Raw genomic sequence first — 13,895 nt, 5'->3', positions numbered from 1 at the left:
ATTTTATATAAATGTTAATAAATGTAAATGAATAAATGTTATATAAATGTTAATAAATGTTAATAAATGTTTATATAAATGTAAATAAATGTTATATAAATGTAAATAAACGTTATATAAATGTTAAATGTTAATAAACGTAAATAAGTGTTATATAAATGTAAATAAACGTTAATAAATGTTATATAAATGTAAATAAACGTTATATAAATGTTAATAAATGTTAATAAACGTTATAATAAATGTTAATAAACGTTAATAAATGTTAATAAATGTTATATAAATGTAAATAAATGTTATATAAATGTAAATAAACGTTATATAAATGTTAATAAATGTTATATAAATGTAAATAAACGTTATATAAATGTTAATAAATGTTATATAAATGTAAATAAACGTTATATAAATGTTAATAAATGTTATATAAATGTAAATAAATGTTATATAAATGTTAGTGTGACGTGTGTTTGAGCGTCGATCTGCTGCACATTAAACCGAGACTCAGAGCTGCAGTAAAGTCCACAGAGCCGAGTCGCGTCTGTGACAAACGAGGCTCCAGAGACTCGCTGTGAATAACAAGACTTTTATAAGATCCAAAGAGACCAGACCGAGACCTGGGACCAGACCAGACCCAGACCGGGACCAGACTAAGACCATCTCCTCACACTCACACACCAGACCCAGACCGGGACCAGACTGGGACCAGGACCAGACCAGGACCATCTCCTCACACTCACAGATCAGACCCAGGCTGGGACTAGACCAGGACCAGACCGGGACCAGACTAAGACCATCTCCTCACACTCACAGACCAGACCCAGAGCAGACCCAGGCCGGGGCCAGACCAGCATCAGATCAGGACCATCCCCCCCATTCACAGCCCAGACCCAGACCAGGACCAGACCAGGAAAAGATGATGACCAGACCAGACCAGGACCATCCCCCCTTCACAGCCCAGGCCCAGAGCAGACCTAGACTGGGACCAGACCAGGACCATCTCCCCACACTCCCAGACCCAGACCAGTGGGCCTAGGGTCAGACCAGGACCAGGGACCAGACCAGGACTAGATTAGTACTGGACCAGGAGTAAGTCAGGGCCGGAGCAGGATTTATGGAGTGCGAGGGTCTGGAGTGGACGGGGGGAGGACGGGGGGAGGACGGATGGAGCGACGCTGGACGGAGGGAGCGGGGGGAGCGGAGGGAAACAGATGAATCACTTCAAATATGTAAACAGACGAGACACCAGAGAGAAGCTTTAAAAAGACGACTCTCAAATGAGCTTTTATTTAACGTTTGTGAAAACTTAAACACGTGAGACAAGAAATATGAACCAGTCCAACGATCCAACCGACCCAGAATCTTCAGAGCAACAAGAAGAAACCAAGAAGAAACCAAAAAGAAACGAAAACTACAGACAAAACATAGAAGAAAACCCACAGACATACACGTGGAGGGCACAGACACACGTGGAGGGCACAGACACACGTGGAGGGCACTGACACATGTGGAGGGCACTGACACACGTGGAGGGAGGGCACTGACACACGTGGAGGGCACAGACACACGTGGGGGGCACAGACACACGTGGAGGGCACAGACACACGTGGAGGGCACTGACACACGTGGAGGGCACTGACACACGTGGAGGGCACAGACACATGTGGAGGGCACTGACACACGTGGAGGGAGGGCACTGACACACGTGGAGGGCACAGACACACGTGGGGGGCACTGACACACGTGGAGGGAGGGCACAGACACACGGTGAGTCCTGCAGGTCCTTTTGGTCTGTGGCTGTGGTTCATGAGGCTATGGTGGACTCTGTGGACTCTGTGGACTCGGTGGACTCGGTGGACTCGGTTACCCAGAATCCCCCGGGGCCGTACCCAGAGTCCTGTGGGGCAGTTTGTGGTTTCAGATGCTCTAATGTGGATTTATGACGGAATAAAGAGAAACTTCACTTTGAACAGAACCACGTCTGAGACTCGACAAACGTCTGGGACTGAAAACACTCAGAGTTTTTTCACTCTTAAAACTATAAACAAATATTATTAAATATTATTAAATATTACACAATATTACACGGTTTTGTCTCCAGTTTGTCCCAGTGGGCCGTCTGCTCCCACAACTGATCTAGTCCTCATTTAATCCTGGTTTAGACCCAGTTTAGACCTGTTTAAGACCAGATTTTAGACTTGGTACAGTCCCGGTTTAGTCCCAGTTCAGTCCTGGTTTAGATCTGATATAGTCCTGGTTAATTGTTGTTTTAGTTCTGTCTGAGTCCTGGTTCAATTCTGGTCCGGGTCTAAACCTGGTCTAAGCCATGTCTAAACTAGGACTAGTTTAGACATGGTGTGAGTGGAGCCTGTTTGAATAAGACCTGGTTTAGACCCGGTTTAGACCTGGTTTAGACCTGGCTTAGACCTGTTTCTCGGAGTCAGACCTGAGCGGTGTGTGTGAAGCCTATTTGAATAAGAGCCCATGTGTTTTAGTCCTAGTTTAGTCCTGGTTTAGACCTGATGTGTGGAGTCCTGGTTAAGTACTAGTTCAGTCCTAGCTTAGATCTATTTTAGACCTGGTTTAGACCTGTTTCAGACCTGGTTCAAACCTGTTTCAGACCTGTTTCAGACCTGTTTCTCTGACTCGGTTTAGACCTGGTTTAGTCCTGTTTCAGACCTGGTTTCAGACCTGGTTCAAACCTGTTTCAGACCTGTTTCAGACCTGTTTCTCTGACTCGGTTTAGACCTGGTTTAGTCCTGTTTCAGACCTGGTTTAGTCCTGTTTCAGACCTGGTTCAGAACTGGTTTAGTCCTGTTTCAGACCTGGTTTAGACCCAGACCTGTTCAGACCTGGTTCAGACCTGGTTCAGACCTGGTTCAGACCTGGTTCAGACCTGGTTCAGACCTGGTTTAGACCTGGTTCAGACCTGGTTCAGACCTGGTTCAGACCTGGTTTCAGACCTGGACCTGGTTCAGACCTGGTTCAGACCTGGTTCAGACCTGGTTCAGACCTGGTTCAGACCTGGTTCAGACCTGGTTTAGACCTGGTTTAGACCTGTTTCAGACCTGTTTCTCTGGTTAGACCTCAGATTTAGACCTGGTTTTAGACCTGGTTCAGTTCAGACCTGGTTTCAGACCTGTTTCAGACCTTCAGACCTGGTTCAGACCTGGTTCAGACCTTTAGACCTGGTTTAGACCTGGTTTAGACCTGACCTGGTTAGACCTTAGACCTGGTTTAGACCTGTTTCAGACCTTGACCTTTCAGACCTGGTTTAGACCTGGTTCAGACCTGGTTCAGACCTGGTTTAGACCTGGTTCAGACCTGGTTCAGACCTGGTTCAGACCTGGTTTCAGACCTGGTTCAGACCTGGTTCAGACCTGGTTCAGACCTGGTTTAGACCTGGTTTAGACCTGGTTTAGACCTGGTTTAGACCTGGTTCAGACCTGTTTCAGACCTGTTTCAGACCTGTTTCTCTGACTCGGTTTAGACCTGGACCTGGTTCAGACCTGGTTCAGACCTGGTTCAGACCTGGTTCAGACCTGGTTTAGACCTGGTTTAGACCTGTTTCTCTGACTCAGACCTGCGTGTGCGGCGTTTGAATAAGAGTCGTGTGATTGACAGGTGCTTTGTTCCCGCCCCTGAGCTCACGGCGCTGAGTGACAGTAATGGAGGACGAGTGACGTCAAAGGCGCCCGCGGCTCGGCTCAGAACTCCACCTGCACGACGGGCACCGCGGGGACGACGGGGACGGAAGCACACGCCGACACCACGCCGCGCTCCCTGGAGGCTTGACGCTAACTGAACGCACTGCTCTGTTTCCAAGATTAGACTTGAACCTGAGCTTTAGTGTTGAAAGAGTCTGAGCAGAAAGAGCTGGACCTGGGTTTTTGTCTGATTTTAAGATGGAGTCAGAAACATCCATGTGCACATTTCTCTGTAGTTGAGCGTAAAATAAATATTGTTAAACTCTCGAGCGAGTCCAGTCGTACATAAAACGTGTTGTGTGTATTTTATCCGTCAGAAAACGAATTGAAAAGTTCCAACATCAAGAATTACAATCACCAAATGAAAATGTTCGATCAGTTTGTTTTCTTCAGCACGAACGCGAATCCACAGACGCGACTCGACTCAAAAACACAACATCACTTCACAGACACAAGAAACATCCATCCCCTGCTCCACGAACTCGGGGCACTCTCTCAAATCCTGGTTTAGTCCCGATTTAATCCTGCTGTACTCCTGTCTTGGTTCTGTTTTAGTCCTGGTTAAGACCTCTTTTAGACTTGGTTTAGTCCTGATTTAGTCCTGCTTCAGTCCATGTTCAGTCCTGTTGTAGTCCTGTTTTAGACCTGGTTTAGTCCTGGTTCAGTCCTGTTTTAGCCCTGTTTTAGTCCTGGTTTAGTCCTGGTCTAGTCCTCTTTTAGACGTGGTTTAGTCTTGATTTAGTCCTGGTTTAGTCCTCTTTTAGACTTGGTTTAGTTCTGATTTAGTCCTGCTTCAGTCCTGTTTTAGACCTGTTTTAGTCCTGGTTTAGTCCTGGTTCAGTCCTGGTTCAGTGCTGGTTTAGTCCTGTTATAGTCCTGGTTTAGTCCTGGTTCAGTGCTGGTTTAGTCCTGTTATAGTCCTGGTTTAGTCCTGGTTCAGTCCTGGTTCAGTGCTGGTTTAGTCCTGTTATAGTCCTGGTTTAGTCCTGGTTCAGTGCTGGTTTAGTCCTGTTATAGTCCTGGTTTAGTCCTGTTATAGTCCTGGTTTAGTCCTGGTTATAGTCTGGTTTAGTCCTGGTTCAGTCCTGGTTCAGTGGCTGGTTTTAGTCCTGGTTTAGTAGTCCTGGTTTAGTCCTGGTTATAGTCCTGGTTTAGTCCTGGTTTAGTCCTGTTTTCAGTCCTGGTTTAGTCCTGGTTTAGTCCTGGTTCAGTCCTGGTTCAGTCCTGGTTCAGTGCTGGTTTAGTCCTGTTATAGTCCTGGTTTAGTCCTGGTTCAGTGCTGGTTTAGTCCTGTTATAGTCCTGGTTTAGTCCTGGTTTAGCTCTGGTTTACCAATATTTATTTCACTCTTACCTACAGACAAATATGGACACGAAAGCTTTTTTTTACTCCATATTTTAAAACTGTTTTTTGACAGAGCTCACGTGTGCTGAACATTCTGTCATAGACACGCATGTAGAACACCCCCAGCCTGACGTCCGTGGTGTGTGAGAGGAGCATCCGGAGGAACGTTCCCACACGTCTGCCGTTTGTGAGGAACGCGGGAAAAGCCTGTTCACTCCAAACGTTCTCCGCGTGAAGCTCGTCGACGGCGAGCGTTTGTGTACCCGTCGCCACGGTGACGGCCGCACAGCAGTCACGTCCGCTCCGCTCGAAAAAACGAACACGACACAGATCAGAAAAAAAAAAACATCTCTGGAACTCGGGCCAAAACCTTCTGCCCAACTTCTGCTGCGACTGAGGAGATGAACCAAAATCAGCGCGTTTGTTTTTGTTTTTGTTTCTCTCACACGTTCGAGCTCCTCGACCAAACTCCCTCCTCGTTTAGTCAGTCGACCTTTTTCACAAAAGCAACAAAATCTTGAAAAACAAAAACCTGATTATGACTTAGTTTTGAGAAGGTCTCGAGAAGTATAAGTATAAGAAGTATAAGAAGTATAAGAAGTATAAGAAGTATAAGAAGTATAAGAAGTATAAGAAGTATAAGAAGTATAAGAAGTATGAGAAGTATAAAGAAGTATAAGAAGTATATAAGAAGTATAAAGAAGTATAAGAAGTATAAGAAGAAGTATAAGAAGTATAAGAAGTATAAGAAGTATAAGAAGTATAAGAAGTATGAGAAGTATAAGAAGTATGAGAAGTATAAGAAGTATAAGAAGTATGAGAAGTATGAGAAGTATGAGAAGTATGAGAAGTATAAGTATGAGAAGTATAAGAAGTATAAGAAGTATAAGAAGTATAAGAAGTATAGAAGTATGAGAAGTATGAGAAGTATAAGTATGAGAAGTATAAGTATGAGAAGTATAAGAAGTGAAAAAGTATAAGAACTATAAGAAGTATAAGTATAAGTATGAGAAGTATAAGTATAAGTATAAGAAGTATAAGAAGTATAAGTATGAGAAGTATAAGAAGTATAAGAAGTATAAGAAGTATAAGTAGTATAAGAAGTATAAGAAGTATAAGAAGTATAAGTAGTATAAGAAGTATGAGAAGTATGAGAAGTATGAGAAGTATAGTAAGAAGAAGTATAAGAAGTATAAGAAGTATAAGAAGTATAAGAAGTATGAAGAAGTATGAAGAAGTATGAAAGAGAAGTATGAGAAGTATAAGAAGTATAAGTAGTATAAGAAGTATGAGAAGTATAAGAAGTATAAGTATGAGAAGTATAAGAAGTATAAGAAGTATAAGAAGTATAAGAAGTATGAGAAGTATGAGAAGTATAAGTATGAGAAGTATAAGTATAAGAAGTATAAGTAGTATGAGAAGTATAAGTATGAGAAGTATAAGAAGTATAAGTATGAGAAGTATAAGTAGTATAAGAAGTAAGAGAAGTATAAGTAGAAGTATAAGAAGTATGAGAAGTATAAGAAGTATAAGAAGTATAAGAAGTATAAGTAGTATAAGAAGTATGAGAAGTATGAGAAGTATAAGTATGAGAAGTATAAGTATGAGAAGTATAAGAAGTATAAGAAGTATAAGAAGTATAAGAAGTATAAGAAGTATGAGAAGTATGAGAAGTATAAGTATGAGAAGTATAAGTATGAGAAGTATAAGAAGTGAAAAAGTATAAGAACTATAAGAAGTATAAGTAGTATGAGAAGTATAAGTATGAGAAGTATAAGAAGTATAAGTATGAGAAGTATAAGTAGTATAAGAAGTATGAGAAGTATAAGTAGTATAAGAAGTATGAGAAGTATAAGAAGTATAAGTAGTATAAGAAGTATGAGAAGTATGAGAAGTATGAGAAGTATAAGAAGTATAAGAAGTATGAGAAGTATAAGAAGTATAAGAAGTATGAGAAGTATGAGAAGTATAAGAAGTATGAGAAGTATAAGAAGTATAAGAAGTATAAGAAGTATAAGAAGTATGAGAAGTATGAGAAGTATGAGAAGTATAGAAGTATAAGAAGTATGAGAAGTATGAGAAGTATAAGAAGTATAAGAAGTATGAGAAGTATGAGAAGTATAAGTATGAGAAGTATAAGTATAGAAGTATAAGTAGTATGAGAGTATAAGTATGAAGAAGTATAAGAAGTATAAGTATGAGAAGTATAAGTAGTATAAGAGTATAAGAGAAGTATAAGAAGTATAAGAAGTATGAGAAGTATGAGAAGTATGAGAAGTATGAGAAGTATGAGAAGTATAGAGAAGATAGTATAAGAAGTATAGAAGTATGAGAAGTATAAGAAGTATAAGAAGTATGAGAAGTATAAGTATAAGTAGTATAAGAAGTATGAGAAGTATAAGAAGTATAAGAAGTATGAGAAGTATAAGAAGTATGAGAAGTATAAGAAGTATAAGTAGTATAAGAAGTATGAGAAGTATAAGAAGTATAAGAAGTATGAGAAGTATAAGTAGTATAAGAAGTATGAGAAGTAGTATAAGAAGTATAAGAAGTATGAGAAGTATAAGTAGTATAAAGAAGTATAGAGAAGAAGTATAAGAAGTATAAGAAGTATAGTAAAGAAGTATAAGAGAAGAAGTATAAGAAGTATAAGAAGTATAAGAATATAAGTAGTAGTATAAGAAGTATGAGAAGTATGAGAAGTATAAGAAGTATGAGAAGTATAAGAAGTATGAGAAGTATAAGTAGTATGAAGTATAAGAAGTACTGCAGTAGTACCTGGTAATGATGTAAAGCTCTCGTGGGGCGAGTAGGAAGAGTCGTAGTTTGTGTTGTAGTTTAGACGCACCAATCGAGACCAAGACCAATCCAAGACCACAGGGTCCCGAGACCGAGACAAAGACCGAGACAAAGACCGAGACGAGACCGAGACGAGACCGGGACACGACGGAGACCACGGACCATCAAGACCAAATCAAGACCGTCTTTGTTATTTTCTACATTTATTTGCATTTTACAATTATTCAGGCAAAAATATATCAATGTTTTTATAAATCTATCTCCATTTATCACTCATCCTGTGTCCGACCTCGAGACCGAGACAAGACTCAGTCCAAGTGCCTTCAAAACTGATCCAGGACCGAGTCCAAACGTGGTTGAGTCCAAGACGAGACCCAGACCAAGGCCGGTCTCGAGTACTACGACACTAGTAGTATCGGTATTAGTTGTACAGTAGCAATGGCAGTATCAGTAGTATTTGTAGTACAGTAGCAGTAGTGTTAGTGGTTGTAGTAGTAATACTGCAGTAGTGGTTGTAGTAGTAGTACTGCAGTAGTAGTAGTAGTAGTAGTACTGCAGTAGTGGTTGTAGTAGTAGTACTGCAGTAGTAGTAGTACTGCAGTAGTGGTTGTAGTAGTAGTACTGCAGTAGTGGTTGTAGTAGTAGTACTGCAGTAGTAGTAGTACTGCAGTAGTGGTTGTAGTAGTAGTACTGCAGTAGTAGTAGTACTGCAGTAGTAGTAGTACTGCAGTAGTAGTAGTAGTAGTACTGCAGTAGTAGTAGTAGTAGTACTGCAGTAGTAGTAGTAGTAGTACTGCAGTAGTAGTACTGCAGTAGTAGTAGTACTGCAGTAGTAGTAGTAGTAGTACTGCAGTAGTGGTTGTAGTAGTAGTACTGCAGTAGTGGTAGTTGTAGTAGTAGTACTGCAGTAGTGGTTGTAGTAGTAGTACTGCAGTAGTAGTAGTACTGCAGTAGTAGTTGTAGTAGTAGTACTGCAGTAGTAGTACTGCAGTAGTAGTAGTACTGCAGTAGTGGTTGTAGTAGTAGTACTGCAGTAGTAGTTGTAGTAGTAGTACTGCAGTAGTAGTAGTAGTAGTAGTAGTAGTACTGCAGTAGTAGTAGTAGTAGTACTGCAGTAGTAGTAGTAGTACTGCAGTAGTAGTAGTAGTACTGCAGTAGTAGTAGTACTGCAGTAGTAGTAGTAGTACTGTAGTACTGCAGTAGTAGTAGTAGTAGTAGTACTGCAGTAGTAGTAGTACTGCAGTAGTAGTAGTAGTACTGCAGTAGTAGTAGTAGTAGTAGTAGTAGTAGTAGTAGTAGTAGTAGTAGTAGTAGTACTGCAGTAGTAGTTAGTACTGCAGTAGTAGTAGTAGTAGTAGTAGTAGTAGTACTGCAGTAGTAGTAGTAGTAGTAGTAGTAGTAGTACTGCAGTAGTAGTAGTAGTAGTACTGCAGTAGTAGTAGTAGTAGTAGTAGTAGTACTGCAGTAGTAGTAGTAGTACTGCAGTAGTAGTAGTAGTACTGCAGTAGTAGTAGTACTGCAGTAGTAGTAGTAGTACTGCAGTAGTAGTAGTAGTACTGCAGTAGTAGTAGTAGTAGTAGTAGTAGTACTGCAGTAGTAGTAGTAGTAGTAGTAGTACTGCAGTAGTAGTAGTACTGCAGTAGTAGTAGTAGTAGTAGTACTGCAGTAGTAGTAGTACTGCAGTAGTAGTAGTAGTAGTAGCACTGCAGTAGTAGTAGTAGTACTGCAGTAGTAGTAGTACTGCAGTAGTAGTAGTACTGCAGTAGTAGTAGTAGTACTGCAGTAGTAGTAGTACTGCAGTAGTAGTAGTACTGCAGTAGTAGTAGTAGTACTGCAGTAGTAAGTAGTAGTAGTAGTAGTAGTACTGCAGTAGTAGTAGTAGTACTGCAGTAGTAGTAGTAGTAGTGCAGTAGTAGTAGTAGTAGTAGTACTGCAGTAGTAGTAGTACTGCAGTAGTAGTAGTAGTACTGCAGTAGTAGTAGTAGTAGTAGTACTGCAGTAGTAGTAGTAGTAGTACTGCAGTAGTAGTAGTAGTACTGCAGTAGTGGTTGTAGTAAGAGTACTGCAGTAGTAGTAGTACCTGGTAGGGGACGATGCTCCCGTGGGCGGTGCCCCAGCGTTTGGCCTCTTGTCCAGAGTTTAGGAAGTTTGCAGCGATGTGACTCAGACAGGACACCTGCACACACATGTGAACGGGGTCAGTGTGAACGTGGTCTGTGTGTGTGGGGTCAGTGTGAACGGGGTCAGAGTGTACGGGGTCAGAGTGTGTGGGGTCAGTGTGGACGGGGTCAGTGTGTGTGGGGTCAGTGTGAACGGGGTCAGTGTGTGTGGGGTCAGTGTGAGCGGGGTCAGTGTGGGCGGGGTCAGTGTGGGCGGGGCTTGTGTGGACAGGGTCAGTGTGGGCGGGGCTTGTGTGGGCGGGGTCTGTGTGGGTGGGGTCAGTGTGGGCGGGGTCAGTGTGGGCGGGGTCAGTGTGGGCGGGGCTTGTGTGGACAGGGTCAGTGTGGGCGGGGCTTGTGTGAACGGGGTCAGTGTGTGTGGGGTCAGTGTGAGCGGGGTCAGTGGGGCGGGGTCAGTGTGGGCGGGGCTTGTGTGGACAGGGTCAGTGTGGGTGGGGTCAGTGTGTGCGGGGTCTGTGTGGGCGGGGCTTGTGTGGACAGGGTCAGTGTGGGCGGGGCTTGTGTGGACAGGGTCAGTGTGGGTGGGGTCAGTGTGTGCGGGGTCTGTGTGGGCGGGGCTTGTGTGGACAGGGTCAGTGTGGGCGGGGCTTGTGTGGACAGGGTCAGTGTGGGTGGGGTCAGTGTGTGTGCGGGGTCTGTGTGGGCGGGGTCTGTGTGGGCGGGGCTTGTGTGGACAGGGTCAGTGTGGGCGGGGCTTGTGTGGACAGGGTCAGTGTGGGCGGGCTTGTGTGGGCGGGGTCTGTGTGGGCGGGGCTTGTGTGGACAGGGTCAGTGTGGGCGGGGTCTGTGTGGGCGGGCTTGTATGGACAGGGTCAGTGTGGGCGGGGCTTGTGTGTTGGTCTAGTGTATCACAGTGTGCACAGGTCAGTCCTGAGTGTGTCCTGGGTCTCATGACAAAAACAAGTTCTGCTTTTACATTTGTTCTCCCCCCCCCCCCATCTTTCCTCTCTCTCTCTCTCCTCCCCCTCGTTCTGTCCCTCCCTTCCTCTCTCCTTCCCCTCCTCCCTCCTCCCTCTTTCCTCTGTCGTCTGTCTTTTCTTCCGTCGTCTGAGTAAATCGTCTTGTCGTCTCCTCTCTGCTCTTCCTCTTCACTTTAATGGGACTCTTCGTCTCCAGTGGGACGTCCCACTCGCAGCTGTCAGCGCCTCCTCTGACCGGCCCTGGAAACGCGCTCTTTCACACGCTCTCCCACATTTCACACACACTTCACACACACTTCACCTGTGTTTGCACAGACGGACGCCGCTGACCCGTGAGCCACCGCGTTCCAAACACACAGAGCGAGCACGAGCGCGCTCCCGGCTCCACCGACTCTGGCTCCGGTTCAGTGTGAGAGTAAAAACCTGCTGCTGTCAGGCTCCTCACTCTGCTCTGGGTCAAATGTTTGTTTGAAGCTGAAGCTGCTCCACGTGAACGTCCAAGCACCACCTCCACAACAACTTCACACAACCCAGAATCCACACTGCTATTTCAACACTTTACACTCTGCACTCTGCACTTTACACTCTGCACTTTACACTCTGCACTTTACACTCTGCACTTTACACCTTACACTCTGCACTTTACACTCTGCACTTTACACTCTGCACTTTACACCTTACACTCTGCACTTTACTCTGCTCTCTACACTTTACACCAGTCAGTCGTTTGTGTTGTTTTGTGTGTGACTGATTCATTTGTGTGAAACACGACTAAACCAGGTCTAAACCAGGTCTAAACTAGAACTAAACTAGGACTGCACCAGGACTGCACCAGGACTAAACCAGGACTAAACCAGAATTACTCCCAGTGTAAAATAAAGTGGCCCTAACTTGAGCAATATAAATCTGTGCTTTGACTCGAGCCGTGTTTAGTCTGGCTCTGGTCCTGGTTTGGTTCTGGTCTGGTTCTGGTTTAGTCCTAGTTCTTGTGGCGAGCTGTGGAGAGGTGCATTGTGGGAAATGAAACCACAAAGATGAAGAGCTCAAGAAAACAAGACACAGATGCAACTTTCACTGTCTCCACTCTGACAGACCCAGCACCAGTGGATCTAGACCCGGTTTAAACCTGGTTTAGACCTGGTTTAGACCTGGTTTAGACCTGGTTTAGACCTGGTCCGGGTCTTGCCTGAGAGGAGAGCAGGTTACAGTCGATGTGGGTTTAGTCCTGGTCCTGGTCTTGGTCCTGGTCCTGGTCTTGGTAATGGTCTTGGTCCTGGTCTTGGTCCTGGTCCTGGTTTTGGTCCTGGTCTTGGTCCGGGTCTTGGTCCGGGTCTTGGTCCGGGTCTTGGTCCTGGTCTTGGTCCTGGTCTTGGTCCTGGTCTTGGTCTTGGTCTTGCCTGAGAGGAGAGCAGGTTACAGTCGATGTGGGTTTAGTCCTGGTCTTGGTCTTGGTCCTGGTTTTGGTACTGGTTTTGGTCCTGGTCTTGGTCCGGGTCTTGGTCCGGGTCTTGGTCCTGGTCTTGGTCCTGGTCCTGGTCTTGGTCCTGGTCTTGGTCCTGGTCTTGGTCCTGGTCCTGGTCTTGCCTGAGAGGAGAGCAGGTTACAGTCGATGTGGGTTTAGTCCTGGTCTTGGTCTTGGTCTGGTCTTGGTCCTGGTCTTGGTCCTGGTCTTGGTCTTGGTCCTGGTCCTGGTCTTGGTCTTGGTCTTGCCTGAGAGGAGAGCAGGTTACAGTCGATGTGGGCTCCGGTCTTGGTCTTGTGTCTCTGGAGCAGGGCGGCCATGACGGCGCCGTGAGCGTAAAGTCCAGTCGCCAAATCTGTCATCGCCACACCAGGTCGCACCGGGTCACCCCCCTGTCACACACAGACACAAGTGAGGCCCTGTCACACACACACAGGTGAGGGCCCTGTCACACACAGACAGGTGAGGGCCTGTCACACACAGACAGGTGAGGGCCTGTCACACACAGACAGGTGAGGGCCCTGTCACACACAGACAGGTGAGGGCCCTGTCACACACAGACAGGTGAGGGCCTGTCACACACAGACAGGTGAGTGTCCCTGTCAGACACACACAGGTGAGGGCCCTGTCACACACAGACAGGTGAGGGCCCTGTCACACACAGACAGGTGAGGGCCCTGTCACACACACACAGGTGAGGGCCCTGTCACACACACACAGGTGAGGCCCTGTCACACACACACAGGTGAGGCCCTGTCACACACACAGACAGGTGAGTGTCCCTGTCACACACACACAGGTGAGGCCCTGTCACACACACACACAGTGAGGCCCTGTCACACACACAGACAGGTGAGTGTCCCTGTCACACACACACAGGTGAGGCCCTGTCACACACACACAAGTGAGTGTCCCTGTCACACACACAGACAGGTGAGTGTCCCTGTCACACACACACACAGGTGAGGCCCTGTCACACACACACAAGTGAGGCCCTGTCACACACACAGACAGGTGAGTGTCCCTGTCACACACACACAGGTGAGTGTCCCTGTCACACACACAGACAGGTGAGTGTCCCTGTCACACACACACAGGTGAGTGTCCCTGTCACACACACACAGGTGAGGGCCCTGTCACACAAACACACAGGTGAGGGCCCTGTCACACAAACACACACAGGTGAGTGTCCCTGTCACACACACACACAGGTGAGTGTCCCTGTCACACACACACACAGGTGAGGGCCCTGTCACACACACACACACAGGTGAGTGTCCCTGTCACACACACACAGATGAGGCCCTGTCACACACAGACAGGTGAGGGCCCTGTCACACACAGACAGGTGAGGGCCCTGTCACACACACACACAGGTGAGGCCCTGTCACACACACACACAGGTGAGTGCCCTGTCACACACACACAGGTGAGTGTCCCTGTCACACACACACAGGTGAGTGTCCCTGTCACACACACACAG

General features: G+C 45.4%; 1 protein-coding gene across 3 annotated transcripts in view; it reads right to left on the bottom strand.

Moving 5' to 3' along the window:
• The window catches only part of sugct (succinyl-CoA:glutarate-CoA transferase), a 71,181-nt gene that overhangs the window by 44,024 nt on the left and 13,262 nt on the right, over positions 1-13,895 (bottom strand). For 2 of the 3 annotated variants that reach the window (XM_055151178.1, XM_055151179.1), the window contains exons 8-9: positions 12,661-12,804; positions 9,931-10,026 (exon numbers count right to left, since the gene is read on the bottom strand). In XM_055151178.1, coding sequence (XP_055007153.1) covers positions 9,931-10,026; positions 12,661-12,804 — 240 coding nt within the window. The remainder of the gene's footprint in view (positions 1-9,930; positions 10,027-12,660; positions 12,805-13,895) is intronic. The other variant, XM_020927597.2, reaches the window with a different exon arrangement.

The sequence above is a fragment of the Boleophthalmus pectinirostris genome, unplaced genomic scaffold, assembly GCF_026225935.1.
Source record: "Boleophthalmus pectinirostris isolate CB_2022bp ecotype Guang Dong unplaced genomic scaffold, ASM2622593v1 HiC_scaffold_15, whole genome shotgun sequence".
In the NCBI taxonomy this organism is placed as follows: Eukaryota; Metazoa; Chordata; class Actinopteri; order Gobiiformes; family Gobiidae; genus Boleophthalmus; species Boleophthalmus pectinirostris.
Note: the sequence above shows the minus strand (reverse complement) of the source record. Positions and strands in the feature narration are given on the sequence as shown.